Source organism: Athene cunicularia (genome assembly GCF_003259725.1).
Source record: "Athene cunicularia isolate RWA chromosome 4 unlocalized genomic scaffold, athCun1 chr4_part2, whole genome shotgun sequence".
NCBI classification, from domain to species: domain Eukaryota; kingdom Metazoa; phylum Chordata; class Aves; order Strigiformes; family Strigidae; genus Athene; species Athene cunicularia.
Genome location: NW_020799099.1, coordinates 14,348,743 through 14,374,896, shown reverse-complemented (window position 1 = coordinate 14,374,896; position 26,154 = coordinate 14,348,743). Strand labels below are relative to the sequence as shown.

Here is a 26,154-nt window from a genome sequence, read left to right as displayed (position 1 = left end):
TGAAGTTCAATTCCACCATCTAGCTTGGTACAGGGGTTTCTAGCTATAACAGGGGATTTCTGGCAAGGAGAGAAGGAGGGAATCTCCAGGTCAGACTGGATTGTTCAGACATCCTAAAACTATATTGCTACCTTACAAAGGCTTTGATATGATAGGGACCTTAAGTCACTGTTACTGTACTTTATCACCTAACAGCTTTTCTCAAAGCAGTGGACTTCCATTACACTTGGCAGGTGCAGCTGAAAGGCTGGTCTGATGGCAGCTAAACATATGAGGGCTTACATAGCCCTGACTAAAGCAGTCCTAGGTAAATACTGTGACATGCACAAACTGCTTTCCACTCTGTGGCTCAGCCTAGCTAGGTTTTCCTGTTTCTGAATGCAACTTAGTTATGCATGTTTGTGCATTTATCAATTGATAAAAGACTGTCCTGCTTAATTAGATACATACTAAACCCTCCACTGATTCACGACCTATATCACAGGCCTGTGCACATGCACTGGGCTCTAGATTTCAAGTCTGGCTGTGGTACTGTGTGATGTACATCTGACAGAATCCTTAGGACTCCTATCATAAAGTGACATTAGTATGTACTTTGTACAAAAAATATTTTAACTAACAATCATGTGACACATTCATGAAGACATGGGTCTATACCCAACAAACATTCATGATGTGTCCCTACACAGGTGTAGATCCCTTCATTTTTACAGGTCTTGCTGCTGCATATGTAAGTTACTTTTATAAGGCTGTGATCATCTTTGTTCTTAAAAGGAATGACTGTTCATTCCTGTGGTGGCAGTCAGTTTTCTTTTGCTTGTGTAAATCACTGAGTGTGTGTGTGTAAACATTTTGAAGTGAAGTAACAGCATTTTTTCCAGGTCTAGACTTAAATGGGTAAGCAAAATTTATCCTATTATTTGTTTTAGTAAGGAAATACTAAAGGATTTTGTGTTCTAGCCATCTTATTATGCTGACTCTCAGCCATTTCAGAAGCTGATATAGTTTGGTCATGTTAAAACTGAGTTTAGTCTTTCTGGAAGCTCTCTATATGCAGAGCAGTTGTTGAATTATATCTTAAAATGAAGTAAATTAGTAGCAACTTTTAGCTGTTCCCTGGCTGTAGCTTGTCCTAGTTTTGTTGGCTAGTTTCCTGCAAAAATAAATGGTTCTTAGTTAGCATGTTGTTATCCTTGATGTTGTATAGGGCTCTTGCAGCATTGCATGATCGGAGTAAAATGCTTCTCTTTGACACATCTACAATACTGAGATAGCACTTACCTGAATGAAATTAAATTGAAGGTCATGTTCAGAAGGTGCTGGTCTTCCAGATAAGTTGGATGTCTCAGCTGTCCATCCCAACCATTAATTTTTAGGACTGACAACTATGATGATTTGTTAATTGCTCTTAAAAGACCAAGCTGAACTCCAGGCCAACTCAAATGCATATTTTTCATCTCCATTTTAGCAAAGTTCAAAACACTTTCGGAGCAACTGATTTCCTAAAACTTCAGGTCAGAGCTTGATAATAAGAAGTGGTCCTTTAGAGAGAAGCATCGTTGTATCATAATTTCTTTCCTGCAGTAGCATGGAGTTGGTCTTTGTGAGTCACAGAATTTGTGAGTCATCTCTTCTCTGCATTTTCTCTTTGGAGCTTGACAGGGCCATGCATCTGTCACATTGCCTACTGGAGAATAAATAGGGTGGTGGAAACTTCCAGGAGTCCTGTAAAGGCTTTTGGAAGTGTCCTATAGTACCCCCAACTAACAATTGTACTGAGGGTGTGTGGATTGATATACCTACAAGTCCGTGTGTTTAGCAGAGAGGGGTAGTGTGTTTGTGGTTGTAAGGTGAAAATCTGAGTGTCTCATACAAAAAATAACATTCCTAATACAGGCTCCTGCAAATGCTGGTTATTGATCTGTGTAAAACTGCCAAGTTGTTCACAGATAACATTATTTTGGGGGAGAGAAAGTAGTTCTGGGAGTGTTGTTGAAGTTACTTAAAGTAATAGTTCTTTTTTATAAAAGACAACAATGTTATTGGTATGTGGAGAACATTTTAGATGTTACATTGGTTCTTTTCAGATGTAGTTAGAATTTAATTAATGTTTAATATCTGTGGTTTTTTACTTTAAAACTAATTTGATTTACAGTGGAAAGCAGTGGTGCTTTCACTAGTATGTCTATCCGCATTGATAAACCCACACACAGAATGCGTATGCCCTGGGAGGACAAAGGGATCCCAATAGTCCTTTTGAATGGGTTTGGGTTTTTTTGACAGAAATATGACACTGTAAAAGAAATAATTATTACTGCATTTCTACTGTAATAGAAATAATGACTACTGTAAAAGTTGAAACAACTGGCACACTTGTTGCATTTAACAGCAGAAGGCTTTCAGAGTGCCTCTTGATTTCTGTTCTGGACTGTCTTAGGGAAAGTCACCTTCACGATCATTGACTGCATGTAAGTGCATGGTCTAACACAAGTACATGTGGACATCAGAACTCAGCTGAAGTGTCGTGGCAGATGGCACTGATTTACCTTAATAAGAGGAAACCAATTAAATGAGCAGTACTGGGGTCTGGAGTAGTTACAACTTCTGCACTGGTTTTGTAACCTTCAGAGCGAGAAGCCTATAGCGGTATCTTGAATATAAAACCAGCCACTTCTCAGCTTCCTCACAAGAAAACATAATATTTCCAGGAACATTCATTCCTTTGAGGAATTCTTGTTTTGTTTGACTGCTTCTAATAGTTGTTGTAACCCGTTTGCAAGATGATCGGATTGTAATTGTTAATTATAGAGGGGAACAATGTAATTGTCTTTCTGAGGGTGGGATTAGATACCAAGACTTTTCTCTTTGAGAGTATGCCTGGCAATGCAAGTAAGATTTTCTGTTGAAAATGACTCTTGAATCAAAGATTAGGAAATGAAGCTTTTTACAGTAAGTTGTCTAATGTCTTCAAGTACTGGCACTTCACATTTTGATTCTGGACACTATTTCTTAACAATCTGTCTGTTTCAAGTGCGCTATCAATTGCAAACCAGATGTTAGAATTCTAAGTCGTTTGTTTGGGATGTGTGATTGTCAACCCAAGAGCGAGCAGTGGTGTGCTTTTTAGCAGGGGACAATACAGGAAGGCTGTGAAGGTACCCCAGTCAGGTTATCAGACAGGTTCTTTTCGTTATTCAGCCTTTTGTTTAGTTCAGCACTGGGCAGATGAACTGGGCTGAAAAGTAGTTGAAAAATCATGATTTGGCATTAAGGAGAAATAATTTATCTTTGAATTCCCTTCACATGCACCTTAAACACTTTGTGTGAGACTAGATTTAATCCCTGTGACATGTCCCATTCTGCTGAGTGGCTTGAATTTCATAGAATCATTCAGGTTGGAAAAGACCCTTGGGATCATCGAGTCCAACCATCAGCCCTACTCTGCAAAGTTCTGCCCTACATCATCTCCCCCAACATCTCATCTAAACGACCCTTAAACACACCCAGGGATGGTGACTCCACCACATCCCTGGGCAGACTATTCCACTGTCTGACCACTCTTTCTGTGAAATATTTTTTCCTAATGTTCAGTCTAAACCTCCTCTGTTGCAGCTTAAAGCCATTCCCTCTTGTTCTGTCACTAATTACCTGTGAGAAGAGACCAGCACCAACCTCTCTACAATGTCCTTTCAGGTAGTTGTAGTGTTGAGGTCTCCCCTGAGCCTTCTCCTCCTCAAACTAAACAGTCCCAGCTCCTTCAACCGCTCCTCACAGGATTTATTCTCCAGGCCCTTCACCAGCTTCGTTGCCCTCCTCTGTACTCACTCCAGCACCTCGATGTCTCTCTCGTATTGAGGTGCCCAAAACTGGACACAACACTCCAGGTGTGGCCTCACCAGTGCAGAGTACAGGGGCACTATCACCTCCCTGCTTCTGCCGGTCACACTATTTCTCATACAAGCCAGGATGCCTTTGGCTTTCTTGGCCACCCAGGCACACTGCTGGCTCACGTTCAGCTGCTTGTCAGTTAGAACCCCCAGATCCTTCTCTTCCAGACACCCTCCAGCCCCACCTCCCCAAGCCTGTAGCAATGCCTGGGGTTGTTGTGGCCCAAGTGCAGGACCTGGCACTTGGCCTTGTTCAAGCTCATCCCGTTGATGTTGGCCCGCTGATCCAATCTATCCAAGTCTCTCTGCAGAGCCTCCCTGTCCTCGTGCAGATGGACACTCCTGCTTAACTTGGTGTCATCTGTGAACTTACTGATGATACACTCTGTCCTTATCAAGATCATCAATACAGATGTTGAACAGAAATGGTCCCAACACCGAGCCCTGAGGAACACCACTTGTGACTGGCCACCAGCTGGATTTAACTCCACAGACCACCACTCTCTGGGACCGTCCATCCAGCCAGTGCTTGACCCAGCAGACAGTTCGCTCATCCAGGCCATGGGCAGCCAGTTTTTCTATGAGAATTCTGTGGGGAACTGTGTCAAATGCTTTTTGAAAATCCAGGTACACAATATCCACAGCTTTTCCTTTGTCCAATAGTCGGGTCATTTTGTCATAGAAGGAGATCAGGTTTGTCAGGCAGGACCTCCTTTCTGCCTTTCTTGTAGATGGGTGTCACATTTGCCAGCCTCCAGTCCAATGGGACCTCCCCAGTTAGCCATGACTTCAGGTAAATCATGGACAGCAGCTTGGTGAGCACGTGCCACTTTCTGTCAGGGCTAAAGGGGCAAAATCTTGTCCCTAACATTTAAAGCAGACTGAACTGTCTGCAGTGCTATGTGAAGTCTTTGTAATTAAAAGCTTGAGGCAAATGCCAAGTGGCTGCAGAATGTCTTTTTTTTTTTTTTTAAGGCACTTAAAGTTTGGGTGAAACATCTGTTTCCTCCTCTCCAGAGCTCATTTCAGAGATTAATATGATTCTAATGAAATCTCACTGCAACATGTGGTGCTGTTCAGTGAAGATGTTTCAAACACCTACACAAAACCTAATTGCAGCTTCTGCCATTTACTGCCTCTACTAAAAAAAAAAAAAAAAAAAAAAAAAAAAAAAAAAAAAAAGGAATTTCAAAAAGTTTTGTGAAATAAAATGGATGGTAGTTGCCACTCTGAGTTACAGCTCCAATAGGAAGCTGTGGCAGAAAGTACTTGAAAACATGGAATCATTTGGCATTGCCCCTGCCATATGTGCTGAGAGATCACTGCCTTTGCAAATGTGACTGTTCTTTTGCCATTCATTTCTGTCCTCAACATGAAGAGCAAGGAGAATGTAGAGCTCAGAGGGGAGATACATATACAGAGATACATTTTTTGACTCCCTTTCTTCTGCACAAATTCTCAGTTTGGTTTTGGGGAGTCAAAAATTCAGACTTGAAATATGTTGTCTTTTCTGTGCAGAGATGAATTTCCTGTATCTCTATAGTCCGTTAAAAATCCAGATGCTGATGAGTAACAGAGGTGGGTGCATACGATCCAAAATTTCAAACCAAACAACTTTCATAAGTTTTGCCACTCCCTATGACTGGGTGCAGCACCCTCCACTGCGCAGCGCTGTTTATGCAGTGCTTACAGTGATGATAGAACCTGGTTCTGTGTTTAGATCATTTTTGAGCCCAGGATCCTTGAAAACAACTGAAAAGCATCTCTGTGAGCTGGGCTGACCTCTGGCTCAGCTAACAGGTTGAGCTGAGGCTGAAGATGTTTTTGCAAACAGAGGCTTTCTTAGAATTAATGTCCTTTTCCTTGGCTATCAGACTAACCACTGCATATTCATTAAAGCTTCTCTTTGCAAATAGACTAATGCTACTTGATGCAGCTGACTTCTGTGAAATACAGAGGTGTTTTTGTCAGTTCCTGGAAAAAAATGACATTTCAGTTTGTCTCCCCTTCATCTCAGGCTCTCTCAGTTGGTGTGAAACTGTGTAGGTCTGGTGAAATCAACAGAACAGTTGTTAGGAGGAGTTACCATCCTTAGCTTTCTGGTACTGTCTGTGCAGCTGAGATGCCTTAGCTGTGACCACCTTCAGTGTTGACTTAAAGTAATCTGGTTTTTTTGGCACTGACATGGATTGGGACTGCTTTCACAAGCATGCCCATGAGATAGTAGTACAGTAACAGCTGTATATTTAAATGTCAGTCACTGCAAGGCAATGCTACCGAAGCCAACAGTACAATTTAATGAGACAGATCTAGCAACAGAGGGTGAGTAATGGGTGCTTGTTGTCAGGATGCCTCCAGTCGTGATGGTAAAATCCCCGTGAAGAAGGTGGAAATCCCCATGGCCTGAATTTCTTGTTATGAACGGATGGTGCAAAGGACAAAGTAGCTCAGTTAATTTGCTGTCCTGAAGTGTTTTTAAGGATACATCTTTGATGGATGAGAGTTCAAACCAGAAAACTAGCTAAGGAAAGAGAGTGCCCTGAAGAGAGACCCAGTATGTTTTAGTGAAGATAGATATATACACACATCTATTAAGGTCAACATTTGAAAAGCTCTTTACCCAAAACTTGAGTCTGTTGCTGCTTATAGAAATGAAATTGTGTGTTTATCTAAGCCATTGAGATGTAATTTCAGTTTATACTGTGTTAGCACAACTAATCCTTTCAGTGATGTTCAGCTTCTGCCAATTCAGTCAATGGACTAATTGTGTGAAGTGAAGCATACAAGCACAGCAGTGTTTTATGTACTACATCTTACCACTTCCTGACCCTGTCTCACTGCACACTACCTTCTTGCAGTCTTCTAGCCAGATCTGTTGTAGAGTTAGAAATGCCCAGATTAATTTTCCCTGCTTTGACAAGCTCCTTTACATTTGCAGGAGGCCAGCTTTTATAGTGCATCCATAGGAAGCGTCTCCACTACAGCCTTTCACCACACAGGAGACAGACTGAAGATGTAGGCAGCTGGCAAATGTGAAAGCAATGAAGAGGTGTTCTGAGGTTGACAGTGCTTTTTATAGTACGCGCGTTTTCTGGGAAGGGCGTAAGAAGGGAGATAAACAGAAGATTGTGGCGAGCTGAAAAGTAGCTGTAGCAGACCAAGATATTCCAAAGAGAAGATCACAGCAAAAAGGTAAGGGTGCCAATTTCATCCTGTCCTTTTTCCTGCTGCTTGCATGTTTTCTTCAACCTCGACAATTCTTCCTTTGAAAACTCTGACATTTTCCGCAGAATCCTATAAATACTTATAATAGCCATTCAACATTATTTTGAGAAAAATACAGTAGTATTTTTATAGCTCACTCTAGCCCTCTTAATTCCTACTCTAAAAGTGTGGGGTTTTTTCTAGAAGGTCTGCAGCCTGATAAAACATTGATAATAGTTCAAAGGATCAGAAATATCTCTGCATAACAGCTGTAAATAGTAATAGTCAATCAAGACACAGGGCAAGTCATGTAGCAGTTGATAAGTCCTACAGAAGGCTGGCTCAAGACTAGAAATAACTGAAAATAGCTCTGAAACTCTTATTCTTAGAGAAACTGTTTTTACTTAAGAGTCTGCCAGCAAGGATGTGTGACTAAAAGGATTATGAATCTCTATTTTCAAAAGCAGTGTCATAATGTTATGCATGCATCCAAGGGGAGAACGTCAAGGGGTTAATTTGATTGTGTTCGAGTCTAACAATGCAGTGTCACAGCATAATCTAGGATGTTACTCAGCCTTGGCCTAAGTCTACTCTCATCTGAGTAAATGATTAAGTTCTTTGCATCAGCATGGATTTAGGCCAAAACTGAGGGATTTTGAAAATCCTACTGCTAATGTTCTCAGCGCAATTGTTTTAATGTAGCTTACAGCTAGATCAATATTCATGTTCGGTCATCTAATTTTCCTTTCCTGTTTGTAAGTATACTTGAGGAAGTCTTACTGAAAATGATAACATACACAGTTTTAACTTCTCTTATTTTAAAAAATACCTAAGTCAGTTTTCCCTAAACCCTCTCAGTGGTCTTCACTCCTGGGCAGGGAGCATATGTGGAAAACACAGTAGTACTGTACATTGGTACAAGATTTCTTATAATATTATGAGAAAAAGAAGAGGGCCTTAGAATGATAATAGAGTGTGCAATGATGACAGACTCCTAGATGGAAACAAAGCTTCCCCTGATTTTGAGTAAGACTTGGTCTGAAAGCTCCTGAAAAAAATCCTATCCCTAGTTCTTTGGTTTTTGTGGGACCACCTGGTAGGTTATGTCAAGCAATGTCAGTTGCAGCAATTGGTCTTGATAAAGAGTTCCTAGTTTCTTGGTTATCAAATTTCTACTCCAGGTCAGGCTTTGTGTGTTCAGATGGAACCACATTTGCCACACTGTGTTTTGGAAAAACATACCTGGAAGCTGCATTGTATGCGGTAGCTGTGGGACTGACTGCTTTCAGAATCTGAGCACTCCAAGGGTCGGGAATGCTTGGAGGGCCATAATTTGTCAGATGAACTGAGCACCTTAAACATCTCACCAGAAAGTAACAGATGAGGACTTCGTAATATTTCTAAAGCATGAAAAACTTTGAGGCCTGGGCTAGTTTTTCACTGGCAATGGACCAAGTCATGTTATTAAAATTAAATGCATGCCTACAGTACTTCCTGTGTAAGGGATTTGGAACCTTTCTGGTCTTAGCACAAGTACTTCACAGCTCTGAGATCTGCCAGAGCAGTTAAGAAATGAGGTAAATTCTTAGAACACTCTCACTGGTCTGGACTGAATGACCAAATTCTAATGTGCCTGAATGACTGTCCTTGTCATTTGTCTTTCAGGTCCTCAGACTCCAACAGCCCCCAGCTGATCACATTGCAGCAGTGTAGGTGTTGCCATGAGGATCAGGAGGTGTCCTGTCTGCTTCACAGCTTGTCTTTTGGTCCTGCTGGGTAAACACCAGTGAGAGCCCAATATAGAGACAGAGCACATGTTTTAAGGGAGCTGACAAGCCAATTCCTGCACATACATGCATCTGTGTAAGAGTACTCCAAGTCCAGGCGCCTCTGTGGCACTGCGTGGATGTAAGAACTGTTGCATGTGTGGGGTTAGACCATTTTTGAGAGATGATGCTCCGACGAGGTTTTATTCTATTTATTCCCCGACTTGTAGGCCTGCTGGTGGTGGCCTGTTGCTTGGTGTCTATTGTTTATATGTTGGCTTGCACACCCAAGGGTGACAACCAGCAGTTTGCCTTGCCCAGGGTGCACAGTCCAACTGTGAAGGAAGGATATGAAGCTATTCTGCAAGAGCGAGAAGAGCAACACCGCAACTACATTATCAGCTTGAAGAAACAAATTGCGCAGCTGAAGGCTGAGCTCCAGGGCAGGAGTGAGCAGCTTAAGAATGTGCAAGACCAGTACCCAGACCCCTTGAACATTCGGCTTGACCACAGCAACCCGGAGAAGGCCCAGGCTAACCTGCTGGCTTTTCTTCGTTCTCAGATAGACAAAGCAGAGGTGCACAGCGGTGTTAAGCTGTCCACGGAGTATGCAGCCGTGCCCTTTGAGAGCTTTACCCTGCAGAAGGTGTACCAGCTGGAGACAGGGCTGACACGCCACCCAGAAGAAAAACCTGTAAGGAAGGATAAGCGAGATGAGTTGATAGAGGTGATCGAGTTAGCTGTTGGGAGTTTGAACAATCCAGAAGGGGACATCAATGCAAAACACCGCATATACACGGCTTCTGACTTCGTTGAAGGTTTGTATGCAGACAGCAGGTTAGAAGGCCCACATAGTGCTGGTGGGGGTTCTGACTGCACTGCTGAGGGAAATGGGTGTTATCTCAGAGTACAGATGTCTGGGACACTGTTAGTGCTGTGACACAGCGATGCTGTCTCAGGCACAATTGCAGAATGGCAGCTTTCCAGGGGAACGGGACTTTGTGACAACAGAGCCTGCCAGCCTCGTAGTGACCACCAATGTGTGCTCACAGCTCTCTAGTCATGGGCTTGCCTCAGAATTGGTAAAGCGAGGAGTGAATGACCAGGCTGCAATCCCAGATCTGTTACCAGTGTTAAGACTGACAACTGCAGTTCAAATCCAAACTCCAGCATTACCCTTACTTCCACCTGCACAGCTTTGCCAGGGTGGCAAGACAGGTTTTGAGGACAGCAGCTGAGGAGCTCAGTAACTCAGCTGGTATCACCTATAACTTCAAATAAGTAGCGAAGCTTAACGTAAAGCTAAACAGTCTTCACCCTCACATGTAACACTGAGACAGTAAGTATGGATTTTTAAAGTGCCATTTTTAACAGCAACCAATTTTTCTTTCACATCTTCTGTCACTAAAACCAAAGTGCTTACTTGTTTCCACTCAGGATGCTTTTCCCAGCCAGTCAGAGGCACCAGATATATTCCAGGGGTTGTGATTGTTTGATACCTGTTCAGGTTAGTCCCTGCTGCATGGCAGCTCTGAGTTGAAAGGTCAGGAGCATGTGCAGCAAAAACATGATATGAGACAAGATTTCACAGATCTTGTTTCCAAGGGTTCATGACTGTTTCTCATTCATTGTAATATGGCTGTCTTAGATTCATTTCATAGGAACAGGCATGTTCCCTGCTTGTTGTTCAATAGTGTTGACTGTAAGATTTAATCCACAGCTGACCTAGATGAATTTAGTATAGGAGGCAAAACTGATTTCCCCCTCTTCAGATGTTTGTGCTGCAGACTTAGAGGGCATGTAGGTAAGATGCCTACCTTTTATGGGATGACTGCTCTAACGTGCTGAACACAAGCCTCCATGCTTATTCCAAATCACTAGTGATTTTGCTGTGGATTGTTTTCTTAATCTAATATTTATGAATAGAGCAGAGCAAGATGCATCCTCTAATGTGATGAGGACAAACTATTGCTGTTGTACAATGGCCAGTTGTTCATTTCTACTCTCTGTGTGTTTTTCTCTGGTGATCATGGTATCAAGAGGTTCTTGAGGCTGTGCCGGTATATACCTTCAAGTCAGGCAGGTGCCTCCCACAGCAGGGATGTGGGTTGTTCAGACTGTGGAGGCCTTGTTGAGGCAGGTTCTGGCTCCCCTCTGGTCCAGGCACTTCTTTCACACCAGTCAAATTCTTCTTGCTCAGACATGAGACCATGCACAGGCAGGGGACTGAGAAGTGCTGCTGGCTGCCAGCATGTGAATGCATCATGGAGCTACGTGCTTCCAGTCTCCTCCTTTCTGTCTGTTGTTCAGTTTATAATTTCAAAATATGTTTCTACTGTTTATTGTAGGAGCTGAACAAGCATGTATGGCTGGCACCAGCTCTTTCATGGGGCGAGCAGGAGAGGAAAGGAGGAGATATTTCCTGCCACACATTGCTTAATATTCCATTAAAGTTACCCTTTTGCTTAGAGCCTGCTTTTATGCACAATCAAGGGTTTTTGCCTAGGTATCAGTGCTGTCCTTGGGGAACAAGCCAGAATCTGGTGTGCAGAAAAGCATGGGGAAGGGATGCACAGTGCTGTGCTGGCTCTGTGGAGGTTTTTCATGCACCAACAGCCTTTCTGGCTTTCACATACCATGGTGAAATAATCCAGAGGGAGGAAGCCCTGCATGTCACTTGGAGCTCAAGAAGCTGGAGCCCTGCATGCAGTTCAGTCTGAGCTCCAGAAACCTTCCTTGTGTCCAAGGGGACTGCAGGCAGGCCCTTTCTTCTGTAGCTGCAAGGTAACAAATTCTTATTCTTACTCAGAAGTGCAAACTGAATTGTTTGCAAATGCAAGCATCCATGAATTGGTGCTGGAAACAAAGAGCTGATTTGGCAGATTTCCCTGCTGGGTTCCTTTCGAAGTCTCTGTCATTTCTTGGCAGTCTCTTTTCCCCCAACCTCCATTCACCAAGAATGGCAAAAACTGCCGATCAAAGCATGAACAAATCCATTGCTCTGTATAACTTGAGCAGGAGAAAGGAGGACTGAGTTTTCTGTTCCAGTTCTGCATTTCAAATACGGTTTGGACTCGGAACTTGTTTTGGAGAAAGCACTGCCTACACAACAAGTTAGTAACAGGCTGGATTCCATGGCAGCTTCTGGCAGCTTCGTACCAATCCGGCAACACAGCAACTGTAAGAGGTGCTACCCAGCCAGCAAATACAGATGTTTTCATTTTCTGGAACTGCCCAGGGTAGCTGGAGCTTTCTGGGAGATGTGGCCCAGCTCTGCACTGAAAGTAATACCACTTTAACCCTGTCAACTTTTTATCTTCCAGCTGTAACAGCACATAAAAACTGTATGCATCCTTTATGTTAAAGGTGGGGCTACTGCCCTCATCTTAAGGTTGAGCAGGTGGAAGGGTGTGCTGAAATGAAAGTGAGGTAATTGGGGGCAGAGACAGGATTCAAATCCTGAACGGCTGCTCTTGATATGTGAGACTTTTGTCTTTGTTTCCACGCTATTCGGCGAAGCATTTGACACCGGTTTTGCTCAGGTGTTGCTGATCCCGAGTCTTACTAGCATATAGAGTGGTGCAAATTAATCTTGTTTGCTTGGGCCCCTGTGTTGATTTTTCTGTTCTTGTGGGTCACATCTGGTACCTGCTATAATTTTTTCAGGACTAATTCATTGCTAACATATGCCAAGAGGCAGGGTGGTGGTGTGGTGTAATAAATGTGATTGGGGTCTGCATCTCTTCCTCTTTTCCATTTTGTTCCTTTATTCTTGTCTTTGCAGAGGAAAAATGTTTCTTCGAACACTCCTTACATTTAAGGAGAAATGTTTTGTCTCTGTAGCTGGGATCTCTTAAAATAAGTGTTGCATCCTCTGCAGTTTCTAGACAGAACCACTTGTGCGTGGGAATTAGACTGTGACCCTAGTGCCTTCTAGCTGAGCTAAACTCCTTCTCAGCAGATTTGCTGTTACATGAAATTTGGATAGGATTCTCAGACAGTTCTCCTTCCAGGAGTAATAGCTGCCACGTGGTGGAATTTTCCATTTTTTTCTTATTCAAAACCAAGAGAACCACACCTTCTCCCTGGGGCCCAAAATCTATCCATCTGGCTGCTGCTCTGCTCTGCTTCTCTCTTTACAGAGGCACTTGGACTGTTCAGCTGCTATAATCCTCCCCTCTCCCCCTTATTCCTCCCACTTCTATACCAAGTTCACTGGTTTTCTGCCATGAATAGTTAGTAAGAAACAGCATGGGAAAGATCAGAAATTTCTATGTATTATAAGCAGGCAAAGGACTGCACTGTTTCCAATAGAATGCCAGTTGCTCAGTGGGGAGAACAACAATTCTGGTCATTAATTTATGTAAATGGCATCAGAGCTGTATAGATTTGGAAGTAGTTCATTTTCTCAAAGATGGAGATAATAATTTGGAGACTCTGACAAGCCTGATTGGTGTGTTTCATAAGTGAATGTAATCACTGTCTGGTGATACTCTTTCCTAACAGGAACAGTTCCAGAAGATCCCTGACTTGCTTCAGAAATGCCCTGCCATGGCACTGTCAGTTATGCTGTATTGTAAGTTTTCCTATCTGAAGTATGTGGCTGTCTAGTGACTGGAATTTTAAAAAAGGTTTTGGATGTGAATAAAAAGGAGTAGATTTTCTTTCTCAAATTGACAGCTACTGGTGGTGGACTACCTGATGCAGTTTTGCCCTGGAAGCTTATTAGAAGGGATGATGCTCTTCCTCAAAGGATAAGATGCTGTATTTTACTGCATGTGAAGTGGGAAGACCACCATAATACTGAGTTAAAATGGGGACAATGAATGCTGATAAATCCTAGTAGCAGTTCCTACAACATCTAACAGAATATAAATAATGAGAACAGGCTCAGGGAGTGTTTCTATTGAGAGTGGAGGACCTGAAACCTATGGTCTGTGGAAATGAGGCTAAAATTGTCATCTACTCAACAGCATTTTGTTAATGTTGCATGGCTCTTTGCTAGTTATCAGTTCCAAGTAGATTGATTGCCTGCCCTGCTGGATAGAGATCGGGTATTTTCCATTTCTTTAGAGAGCCCTGGGAATTGCTACTCTGAAGACTGGACACTTACTGCTCTTTAGTCAACCCTTCAGCCCAGATCTTTTTTTGCTTTTTACTTGTCCTTTTCCTTCATTTTAAGGCCAGTCTCCCCGTTGACCCAAAGCTCCTGTTCACTTGTTTACATTGGGTTTGAGAGAGTTTTGTTTACACAGGCTTTGTGTTTTCTCTCTGCCTCTGAAAGAAAGGGTGCATATTCTGAAACATAGATGCTGTAATGGAAGCAGTAGATGATCTGTTAACCTTTTTTTCCATAGTGAACATCCAGCCTTTCTCAGGCTTTCATTTCAGGAGCAACCTTTTCAGGAAAGAAGTTTTTTTTATTTATTTTTTTGAGACTACTTTTTTGAGACTACATTTTTTTTCCCTCCTTGTAGCTCATATCTTAGAATTGAGGCTGCTTGATGCATCTTTCTGAATCACATAGAAAGTCCTGATTGCATGAATGAAGTAGTGCCTTTGGAAATGGAAAAATCTTATGAAAGGCAGGATGTTCTGCTGGGTGAGTCCCCGGAGTGACTCAAGACATTTAGGCTCATTTCCAAAGCTCACTGCTTAACCTTGGCAAATCACTTTGTTCTCTGCTTCTAAAAAGAAGGTACTTTAAAAAGGAAAGAAGGTACTTAATAAAATAAAAACAAATGGTTTAAATATGCATCAAGAATATCCACATTTAGTTACATACATTAACTGCATTCAATTCTCTTAAAATGTTAGGATTATAAATTCTGGGATTAACATTTTTCGTGAGGGAACCTTGCCTTCACCAGATGCTTGTTTTTAGCTGTAGTAGAAGTTCTGAACAAGAACAAAACTGCAGAGTTAGAAGCAGCCTCTGTTGATGTGTGTATAGCACTAGGAGGGACCCCTTGGGTCACAACATTGGTTCTGCTTTAAGGTGCTTCATGCTTGTTTGACAAAGCTCCTTTTATTCCACAAATGTAGTATGTATCTCTGGGGAAGTGGTATTTGTGGCATCATTGTTTCTTGACTGGGGTAGAAGAGGATGTAGAAACAAAGACTTTGAGATGTTGTGTGGTAGATATTATTAAATTGGTTCATTTAATTTAGATCTTTGTTGTTATGAAAAATGTGAGTTCACTCTGTCAAACGTGAAACAGTCCTATCTATTTCTCTCTAGAGAAAATACAAATCAGATTTAATTTAGATTTTTGTTTAGCTTAATATCAAAAGGCTAGCTTAACCTTCCACAACACAAACTTTATTGGCAAGACCTGTGTTCAAAAACTGCCTGAGTGAGTGCACTCAGCAACACACTCGGATCATCAGGAGGCTTTCTGTAAAAATAAATGGGTGAGCGGACTTCAAAGGGCCAGATTTCCATTTTCTAGCCACCAGGAGGAGGAAACGCGGGGACTGTTAGGTCATCATTCAGGTGATTTGAAGTGCAGGCTCAGGTTAGGTAAGAGATGTAGTTCATGGTCTGCACCTTGGGCAAGCTATATAGAAAAAGCTAGGGGGAGTCAAGGTCACAGCTTTGAGATTGGCAGTCAAAGAATAATGGAGCTGCTGTCTCACTAGATTCATCTGCTATGCTGGAGGGAGGATTGGAACATTCATTGAATCAGCTTATATTAAAAATAAAACATGAAATGAATAACAGATCAGTAAATCTACATATAGTACCAACTGAAGTGTTCAGGAAGAATGAAACACAAAATTATAATGAAGATAAGACAGTCCATAGAACTCTGGCCAGATAAAATCACATTTCATTAGTCTTTTGTGTGTTCTGGACCTACCAGTGTAAAAGCTACAATAGAAGAAATTATGTCACTCTGCTTTTCAAAGAAACCTTTGACCCAGACCTTCACAAGGAATATAGACAGAGCCGACAGTGTTGGATGCACAGCAGTGTTATACATCAGGGAATGACTAAGATTTTTTTTAAAAGCATTATTTTGGTCAAGCTGTTCTTCATAACCAGATGGGGAGGAAAAAAAAAAAAAAAAAAAAAAAAAAAAAAAAAAAAACAGATGTGTTTTTCTTGTCTCTTGAGTTTCTGCAAGAGATGGAAGGCAATGCAATTATACTCTTCTACTGATAAATATCTACTAGGATATTTACAGTGGCTTAACAAGTAGTTAGAATTAGCATTTAGTTATTCCTTCTTAAACCTAACAGATCTAACTATGAAAGTGCTTTATTGCAATATGCACTGCAGGGGCTGAAGTGTCATTTAGAGTGGGTAAAATCCATAGTCTTTTTGCCAACTTTATCTCATTTAAGGTATCAGAATAGCGTTTCAATGGAGCATGACTTTTATAGTTCAATCCAGCCCTCAGCATGGGATCAATTTCACCCATCAGGTGTGTTAAAAGTTCATTCCATACAGGAAATAAGTACATGCTTGTATGAATTAAATATTCTTGGAGACAGTCTAAGGCAGACTGTGTCTTGGTCTAGCCTCTGACAAACTCCATAGTGTCATCCTTGCAGACCATTTGTTTGCCCGGGAGTGGGCATCATTGCCACAAAGAAAGTAAAAGTCTTTTGAGAGTTGAGTAACAGGAGAGCTTTGTCCTGGTTGACAGTGGGTGAAGTTGATGGATGCTGGGGCCTAGTTGCATTAGTTTTCTTAGGGGACTTTCCAGAGAACCTCCCAGAAAGTAGGAAATGAATGTGCTCATCAAGAAATTGCTTTTCTGGGAAATGGCCTAATCACTCATATGCAGAGAGGCAGACTGCCTTTTGTAGTCTCTCTGCATCACCATTACCATGCATGCCTGCAGTGTGCAGTCTGAAAAATAAGGACAGTATGTCTGCTGGGTTATACTGAGTGTGAGCAATTGGTAACCTTCAGGGGTTTGTAACTCAGCCAAGCCTAGGAATGTGCCTCGGAGAATACTAAATAGCTCCTGCAGCCCAGGGCTGTGTCCCTGCCAGAGTGACAGCCTCCTCCAAATGATGGTGGACTCTGTACTGGTTTAAAAGTAAATATCTTATGCTTCTGCTTCATTTTCAGCTTAGGTGTAAGACATGAAGACTGCATCCTTTTTTTTTTTTTTTTTTTTTTTTTTTTTTTTTTTTATTTGCACCAGGAGCCCATCTTTAATCCAAAATCTCCTCTCTTGTTTTCACACAGGGATCTACCGCACAGAAAAAGACAAAGGCACGTTGTATGAGCTGACTTTCAAAGGAGACACAAAACATCAGTTCAAGAAGATTGTTTTATTCCGGCCATTCGGTCCTGTAATGAAAGTGAAAAATGAAAATGTCAATATGGCTGACACACTTATTAATGTCATTGTGCCTTTGGCCAAGAGAGCCAGCAAATTTCGGCAGTTCATGCAGAATTTCAGGTGGGTTTCCATTCCAGTGCTGCCTTTGGTTTTTTTTACTTGGAAAGTAAGATGCAATTTCAGGAGTTATCAAGGCCTTGGTCAGCAAAAATCATTCTACTTTTACATAACATTTCATTGTGCTATTAAGTCATTTGTGAGATTATAGAGACTATTGAAAGGCATTTGGCTGCTTAATGCATTGTGTTTAGCACTAAAGGAATTATATTCTAGTCATCGGGGTTTCTGATTTGCATGCACCTGGTTTATGTGTCTCAATCTGTTTTGTTGGGGCACACATGACTGTGTTAACAAGAGAATTTCATGCCATTAGTTGCAAAGGAACATCTCTAAGGAAAAAGGGAATTAGTGCTCCCAGAAACTTTGTCAGGCCCTATTAGAGAAAAGATTAAGGCAATAAGAGGTAAGGAGGAAGTGTATTTGAACTTTTGGGATATTTACTTTTAAAAATTTCTTTTATTTTTCAACATAGAGATGATGTTTGGAAGAAGAATTTCATTGAGATGTAGCTTTAAATAGCTGCCCAGAAAAAACTGTGTTAGCAACAGATACTGACTCTTACAATGGGATTTTTTTTTTCTTAATCACAGCCATCTAAAAATAGTCTCCTTGTCTAAATTAGCCATCTGATAGATATTGTTTTAGAATGGGAGAAATCACCCTCTGGTCATGGTGATGTCTCTGCTGATTATAGATGAACTCTTGCTGACTAAAGTTTGTGCAAGAGAGGCATGATGTCTAGTATTAATTCAGATTGGTCCTACCCTTAGGCTACAGGCTTGATCTCTGGTTGATACTTAGATTTTAGTAAACGTTTCTTAACAAAATGCCAAAGACCTAAACTCTGGAATATCTGTTACAAAAAATCAAGGTTAAAAGGTAGGGTATGTATAGCTGCTTTAAAATCCTCTTTCTCATATTGTCCTAGGTGCTGTAGTTTTTCCCTGCCTGATCATTCTTCCTAGGACTGGGTGGCCTGTTTTAACAGCGTCCTATTAACACTGCTTAGAGAGTTTTTTCCTAATCTGCCTGAAAGATAGCCTTCTGTCCAATCTGATAGAGAGACAGTGAGCCCCTTTGTCAGGACAAGGATCTTTATTGTGGAGTTATGCCCTCAGGAATGCCTTCCAAGCTTCACCCTACTCTGCCTTCCCCAGCGGATATAGGTTACTGGAGGAAGCTAACTGCTGAGACAAGTCACAAATCTGTCTCTATTCTCTAGGGAAATGGGCATTCAGCAGGATGGGAGAATTCACCTCACTGTAGTTTACTTTGGAAAAGAACAAATGAATGAAGTCAAATCGATACTTGAAAATACCTCCAAGTAAGTACCTGAATATCTGATGTATGCTGTTCATACACAGCAATTGTACCACAAATCAGAGACTAGATAGCTGTCCAAACTTGTTGTTGTGCCAAAAAGTTCTAAACTGTTTTGGAGAAGACGGCTTGCTTTCCTTTGTATTAGATAAAAACAGTGTTACTCTGACAGTCACATATCTGTGGTTTTGTGATGTTGGTTTTTAGAACCACAGAGCAGAATTTACTGAACTTACCTCAGTGCAGCTTTCTTTTTCCACAATAGTAACTTCTTTACTGTTTTTGAAAGTGGCTTTAACTGTTAGGACTGAAAGTTGACTTTCAAAGTCAGGTGCAGGCAATTTCAGTAGGGCACGCAGGAACTTTTGGTCATGTCTGGTCTATTGTGTTTGCTTGCATAGCTGTGTTTATCAAGATCATGAGGCAGTGTAGCCTTTTGCTATCATCTCCCTGTGGGAAAAAGACCCTTGTATAGATACAGTAATACAACCACAGGTATTTTATATTTGCCTACTAAAGATATTTTTGTCCATCTAAGCCTTGTTGGGATTTTTGTGAGGACTGACCAAAGAATGTCTGTGACGGGAATGCTAGCGTAGGAGTACACAGGTCAAGCTCTGAATGTAGACATAGTGGAAGATTCAAAGAGGACATCTCTTCCCTCAAACTGCTCTCAGAACTGTGATACTACAGATTTTGAAGTTAATTGTTTCAGACTAGGTTCCTGTCCCCACTTGTATGAAGAGCTGGAAGGACAGGGTAAGCTGCTGAATATTTTCCTTCTTCTAGGTCAGCAAACTTCAAAAACTTCACCTTCATCCAGTTGAATGAAGAATTTTCCCGGGGCAAAGGATTAGACGTTGGTGCTCGATTTTGGAAAGGAAACAATGTTGTTCTCTTTTTTTGTGACGTGGACATATACTTCACAGCTGAATTCCTGAACTCCTGTAGATTGAACACGCAGCCAGGTACTGCTACTCATGAAGTGTATTGTCTTTCAATAGATTTTTACCTGCTGTGTAACAGCCTTCACCAGAATATTCTTGTCTTCATTGGTAATGAAGCTGCTGTAAATCATTCTTGAAACTTAGAGAACTAATTAAGACATCTATAAAAATTCCATTGCTGGTTGGGTTTTGAAAGGTTATAACACTTCTGCTCCCACTGTGATTGAATTTCTTGCCTTCAACATCTGTTATTTCTGGAACAGGATTGTTTTGTTAATTATATCCTCACACTCACATTCTTATGCAAAGAACATAGGCTCAGTCCAAAACTTGTGTGACTTTGTCTGGATTTGGTCTGCCCTGGACAGCATCTTGTAAGAGAGAGAAGTTTTAATCAGCTTTTTTTAAAAAAAAAATAACCCATTGTCATTTCCAGGGAAGAAGGTGTTTTATCCTGTTCTGTTCAGTCAGTATAACCCCAGTATAATTTATGGCCACCATGATTCCATCCCATCTTTAGAACAGCAGCTGGTAAGTACTTGCTTCTCTGAATGCCTGCTTTTATTTGGACAAAGCATTTTTTAAAGGTGCATGTGCTCTTGGGTAATATTTGCCTATTTTTTGTGCACAGTGACTACCGTACAGACAAAATTAACTACAACAGTCACCTTACTGTAAGTTCTGCAGTTAATTTTCACAGGAAAGTATCTCAGTACTGCTTATTTTAACCATTGTTTGATGTTTTATACATGGAACCTAAGAATTTAGATTGTGTCTGTTCCTCTGGCAGAAGGGATTTTCTAATAGCAAACAGTTCCTTCATGGTGTGCTGTTTTGGGGTGACAGTCCCTGATCTTGCTCTGATTTCTTCGTTACACTGAATAGTTTCTTTGCTTGCATCTTGAAGAGCTAACATTTGTAAAAAGTATAAATATCCTTAGATGAGTCAGTGAAAACAGAATTCCAGGGGCTGTCAGAGTTATTCCCCCACTTACTTGAACACCTACAGTGGCTTTTCCCATCCCACAGTTCACGATTAAATTGTCTGTGAGCAGAGACTTTGTTTCTGAAGTGTACTATGTTGTCTCAGAGTCAAATGATATGCTTGGATCTGTCCCTTCTGGCTTTAATCTGGCACTGCTATAACACAGCATAACTCCACTGATTTCCATCTCAGCTGCTTATCTTTGGTGGAGAACAAAGCATTCTTTTTAAAAACATTGCTATAAGGCATATGACTAAGACATGTAGTTAAACCCAGGTGAATCTCCTTGATGAGAAGGAAGCTGCTGTGAGGAAGAAGCAGAGCATGCAGAAAAGAGGTTCACATGAATGCTAGTGGCAGAGCCATAGCTTGGCACTGCTGCAGAAGCTATTCTCCACCCTCTTGTGCTCTGGCATTGCATTATCTTGAAGGTAAAGGGGTGATGGAAGTGGTGGCTTTCCCTTTATGTACACCCTCCACTCTTGCTTCTCTCCAGGTCACAGTCCTCTGCCTGCTAGAGCTGGTAAGTGGCTGAATTTTCAAATTGAAGCGTAAGCCAGCTATACAACTTCAGTGGGTTCCTCTGAGTCAGGTCCCAGTCTGCTGCAGCTGCCCCTCTTACTGCCAGGCACTGCACCTATCGGGGCTCATCCTGTCCCAGGCTGGACACTGTCTCCAGGGCATTCCAGCTACTGTTGTTCTTAGTAGGTAAGAATTAGGGGTGTTGTGATCCCAGCAACAGTCACAGCTGAAGAAGATTGCTAGGGTCTGACTCCAGTCTTGTTTCATCACCACCCCCACATTGTGCAATCCCTCTAGAAAAATGAGGAATGAGAGTTTGAAAAGTCCACCCCAAATATTTTAAAATATTTTTTTTGTTTACTGCTCCGTGTGTTATCCAACAGGTAGCCAGAAAGTCTTTTACTGAAGAGTCTGGAAAATCCTTTCCACTGTTTTTTTTCTCAGAGGAAACTTTTTCTGCTAATACCTTGGGACTCATGTTAGCTCTTCGCTCTCTGATGAGAGCCATCAGGGATCCTCAGGCTTGCAAGCACTGTGCTTAGGAAATGGAGTTGAGCTCTCAAACTAGCATAAATTCCACAAAGTACATTGTCGGGATTGTGCAAATATTTATAGCTAGCATTTGAATCATAAAATGTAATGCTTATGTCAGAAAAGCTTCTTGACTGAAAGAAGTACTGCCAATCTCATTTTTATGTAGATTTTTATATTTTCAACACACATTAGTTCCCAGGCATGAGGCCAGCCAGGTCTGTGCCATTAAAACAAGACAGTGTTAGCTCTCTGTCCTGGTACTCAGGCTGCTGAGAAAAAAAAAAAAAAAAAAAAAAAAAAAAATTTGATTTGTGCAGCAGCCACTTGCACTAATGGCAAATAATAATGCTAATGCATACGGATAGCTTGCGGTAAAGGCATCGTTATGGAGATTTCTTGTTACAGTACAAACTTGACAATCTTGTTTCCTTTTAACTGACCTCTCCAGTGGCTTGGCTTTTTCAAGGAAAGGAGAAATAAGAAAATTTAAAAATAGCTCATTAAAATAAATTTAAAAAAACCCAACATTGAAGTGACAAGGGTCATGAACAAAGAGGGGAGACATGAATGAGTAATCAGGAGAGACTATTTTGGAAGAGGTTTTTTTGGTAAAAGAAATGCTGGCATTTGTAAATTCAGAAATGGAAATTCTGTCTCCTCATCTTCTGTAACTTTGTTGCAAGTGAAGCCAAAATTTTCAAAAATAGCTGCTAAGGGGTAGGTTTGTAACCAGACCTTCAAGAGTGTGAAGTACTGCTGAATTGCTTAGAGGTTTTAAATACCCTTGAAACTCTTGGATATCTCATCAGATTGGGTTAGGTCACACACACATGAATCATGACCTTCGGGATCTATACTTGGATATCTGCTTTTGAAAATTATAGCCATGATTTCTAACTGCTGATTTTTCACCTGTAATACATAACATTTTCATGGTCCATCTCAGTAATGTAGTCCACACATTCATTATTACAAAGGCTTTTATGGGCTATATATCTACTGCCTATTATTTCTGGACTTCAATTTTAGCTGGATTTAGCAGTTCCGTAGTGGAAAACTATTCTTACCACTTTCCTAACTTTTGTCAAAATTAAGGCAGTCAAAAAGCTGTCAGTTGCGTGATCAGATTAGAACCACTGTTTTCTTCCAGAGCTCTTGTGCTCCACAATCCAGATGCCACCATCTGCTCTACAGCAGAGTCTGGCTTCCCTGGTTTACCAGTATGCTTCTTACATCAGATTTGAATCCTGCAGAAACTAACGATTTTGAAGGATGTTTTGCCTGTGAAGAAGCAAACTCCAGAGAGTGATGTGATATTGCTCCACTTGGTCTACAACAGCAGGAGTAGAGTGAAAGCTAATGACATGGCTGGTTTTGGGGGGCAGAAACATGCAATGAGTATCTACAGAAACTGGTTCAGGATCAGACATGATTTACATGGGAAAGAATAAAAGGGCAGTTTCTCCTAATTCTGACCACATTCAGGGATTTATCTGCTGCTCATAGTGAAAGCATTTCTGCTCCCATATAAACATTCCTTTCCCTCCATGCAGATTATTAAAAAAGAAACTGGATTTTGGAGAGACTTTGGTTTTGGGATGACTTGCCAGTACAGATCTGATTTTATCAACATAGGTAAGAAAAGTACACCCCAATATGTCTGCCTTTTTACTGAAATATAGAAAATTGTGATGACCTTCCCTTTCTTGGCCAGTGTGCCTATGCCTCTAATTTCCAGCAGTGCTCTGGTAAGTTTATCAGACTATTGCTAAGTGCCATAGAGATTATCAAAATCTAAGCACTGTTCGGTACAAATAAAGCAATTTTGTCTGATGGTGAAAGACTTGGAGCTAAGAAATTTGGACACTTTGGTGTTGGCAGAAAGTATGGCTTTTTTAAAGGGTTGACTGGAGCCAGAGAACAGCTGTAGTGCAATTATAAGCATTAAGTTTGCTAGTATATATTTCTAGTTTTGGATTTTGTTTGTGTCAGGTGGCTTTGATCTGGACATTAAAGGCTGGGGTGGTGAAGATGTACATCTGTACCGCAAATACCTTCACAGCAACCTCATCGTGATCCGAACGCCTGTCAGGGGTCTCTTCCATCTGTGGCATGAAAAGCAATGTCTGGATGAGCTGACCCCAGAGCAGTACAAGATGTGCATGCAGTCCAAGGCCATGAATGAGGCTTCTCATGGCCAGCTTGGGATGCTTGTTTTCAAGCAAGAAATTGAGACACACCTGCACAGACAGAAGCTGAGCAGTAAGAAGACATGAAGCCAGAAAAGGAGGCCAAAAGTCTCTGAATTGGACTATAAGATGATTTGGAAAAGAGCTGCTAACAAGAAAAGACAGAGTAAGACTGAAAGAGGATGGAGATTCCAGCAGGATGGCACCAAAAGAAGATGAGGGAAAGCGCTGCTTCTGTTTTTTTTTCTTAACAGGCTTTTCAAGTACTCCATTAGCCCAACTGTTCAGCATTTGCTTCTGGGGGAGACTTGAACACTTGATTAGATTCAAGATCATGGAGACAATGAACAGTACATAAATGCCAGTGTGGTATGCACAACAACAAATGGATGTGCTCTTCCACTGAAATGTTTGTAAGATTTGTACAGTTATTTAAAGGAATGACCCTTTGGTGGGCCAGTAATAATGAGTTATTTTCTACATCTAACCTGACATTTAAAAAGGGCTACTTTTGAATAAGTACAGAGCTCCTGCTCTGAGAAGGACATCTGATTTTTAATGATGGTTAAGCTGGAGTGACCAAAAATCTTTTTCCCTTAAGGGGCTGGGCTTGGGGGACAGCAGCAGTACACTGACAGTGTATTTCCAGTTCATTCAGAGGCAAGAGTCATCTCAGAATGTCCTTTTGAATATTAGCAAAGAGAAAGCCCTACCTGTCAAAGTGTGATGTTTCAAAACCACTGGAGGGTAGTGTTTGTTCTCTTCTGTGGACAGTGAACCAAAAGCAATGAGCCATGTCTGTATCACATGAATCAGATGGTGTATTTCTGCTTTAGAATACTGTAAGTATCTAAAGATTTATTTTTAAATGAAGTTGGTTTTTCTTGCGAATTATTTTGTCATACTTGAGGTTTTCTACTTCTAGCCTTACTGGGAAGTATTACAGCCTTCTGACACTTGGAAGATGCTCTGCAGATCTGTGCTTCCTGTGGATGAGAACTGGGTTCAGATAAATGATTTTTCTATATAATCTGGGTGCTGGAAGGCAGAAGCTTTACCATGGTGAAGAAAAGGAAATACCTATCAACTTGCAGTACTGATTTAGCAGGAGGCTTTAAACTCTGAATGTCAGATACCAAAATTGATGAACGTTTTCTGACTTTATACCAAAGGATTCCTTCTAAACCAAATACAGAATCTTTCCCTGGGCATAGCAAGCTTTTTGTAATTAACAAAATAAATTTTTGTGATGGATTACTGGACCCTGCAAATTCTCTTATGATAATTACAGTTGCATCCTAAAAATTAATCTCCTTCTTAATAGATCTTTTTTCAATTGCCTAAAACTGTTGAAAGCAGGAGTTACTGCTCTTATAAAGCATTTTCTTTTAATGCTGACTGCTGTTTATAATTTATACTAGCCAACAAAACCTGCATGGGCTTGGAAATCCCATTTGCTTACCTAAATGCTGTTTTTCCAAGAGGTCTCTTTGTTTTATAGCTTCAGGTTAATTCAAAGCAGTCTGAAACCAGATTCTAATTTGTTTTTTGGCTTGTAAAATCTGGGGGAAGAAATATGGAAGATAGCACTGAACAATGAATAAAATGCTATTTGTCGGGCCACTGTGTGGTAGGAAGCACACTTATGGACCTCTTTGAAAGCGTTGCATGCAGAATCTGCAGACAGAGACCATGCTATTGTAAGTACCTTTTCTCTTGACACATGTTTACATGTGTTTGTCTTTTGTTGAAGGCAAATGACTGGCATTGCTCTTCCCTTGTGGATAACCAAATGGCCAAAACCACTGCAAAAGTATAAAAAGAATGGAAACTCTGTGTGCTTAAACCCAAACCCTAAATACATCACTTACCATAAAAACTTCAGCAATGACTCAAGTAGGTCCTCCAAAGAACGTTTTTGTTCCCAGAATACTTGATAAATTGTTTATAAAGGGCTTTGTTTTGATGGAGTAGCCACAAATACTATGCAGTAGGAGGAGACAGGCATGGCTTGTGGAATGCATATGAGAGCTATGGTAACTGAACTGCTCCAAGGTGATAGTTGTTCCTACAGTTCCACTTAACCTCGATTTGAAACTGGGTGGTGTATATTATGAAAGTTTCATAATCATAACCTGCCTGAAGCCTAGCTTTAACTATTTCTATGATGTTTTTTCATTATCTTCCCTTAGGTTCCCCAAAGATCTCAGCAGCTTAATGTAACTTTGAGGCTGACCACAGCTGTAGAGCAAGGCTAGAATAGGTGATCTTCAGAGGTCCCTTCAAACCTATATGAGTTTCTAATTCTAAGTACTGGGCACCTGTAAATTCAACACTTTATTACTTTGGGTGCCTTAGCAAGCACATCATCCAGCCT

General features: G+C 41.1%; 1 protein-coding gene across 2 annotated transcripts in view; it reads left to right on the top strand.

The window, feature by feature from the left end:
- CSGALNACT1 (chondroitin sulfate N-acetylgalactosaminyltransferase 1) overlaps positions 1 to 25,067 on the top strand; it is a 45,688-nt gene extending 20,621 nt beyond the window's left edge. The window contains exons 3-11 of one of the 2 annotated variants that reach the window (XM_026848124.1): positions 6,826 to 7,079; positions 8,757 to 9,675; positions 17,064 to 17,280; positions 18,503 to 18,604; positions 19,390 to 19,568; positions 19,984 to 20,078; positions 21,029 to 21,055; positions 23,142 to 23,223; positions 23,581 to 25,067. In XM_026848124.1, coding sequence (XP_026703925.1) covers positions 9,042 to 9,675; positions 17,064 to 17,280; positions 18,503 to 18,604; positions 19,390 to 19,568; positions 19,984 to 20,078; positions 21,029 to 21,055; positions 23,142 to 23,223; positions 23,581 to 23,864 — 1,620 coding nt within the window. In that variant the 5' untranslated portion in view covers positions 6,826 to 7,079; positions 8,757 to 9,041 and the 3' untranslated portion in view covers positions 23,865 to 25,067. The remainder of the gene's footprint in view (positions 1 to 6,825; positions 7,080 to 8,756; positions 9,676 to 17,063; positions 17,281 to 18,502; positions 18,605 to 19,389; positions 19,569 to 19,983; positions 20,079 to 21,028; positions 21,056 to 23,141; positions 23,224 to 23,580) is intronic. The other variant, XM_026848125.1, reaches the window with a different exon arrangement.
- Positions 25,068 to 26,154: the final 1,087 nt, after the last annotated feature.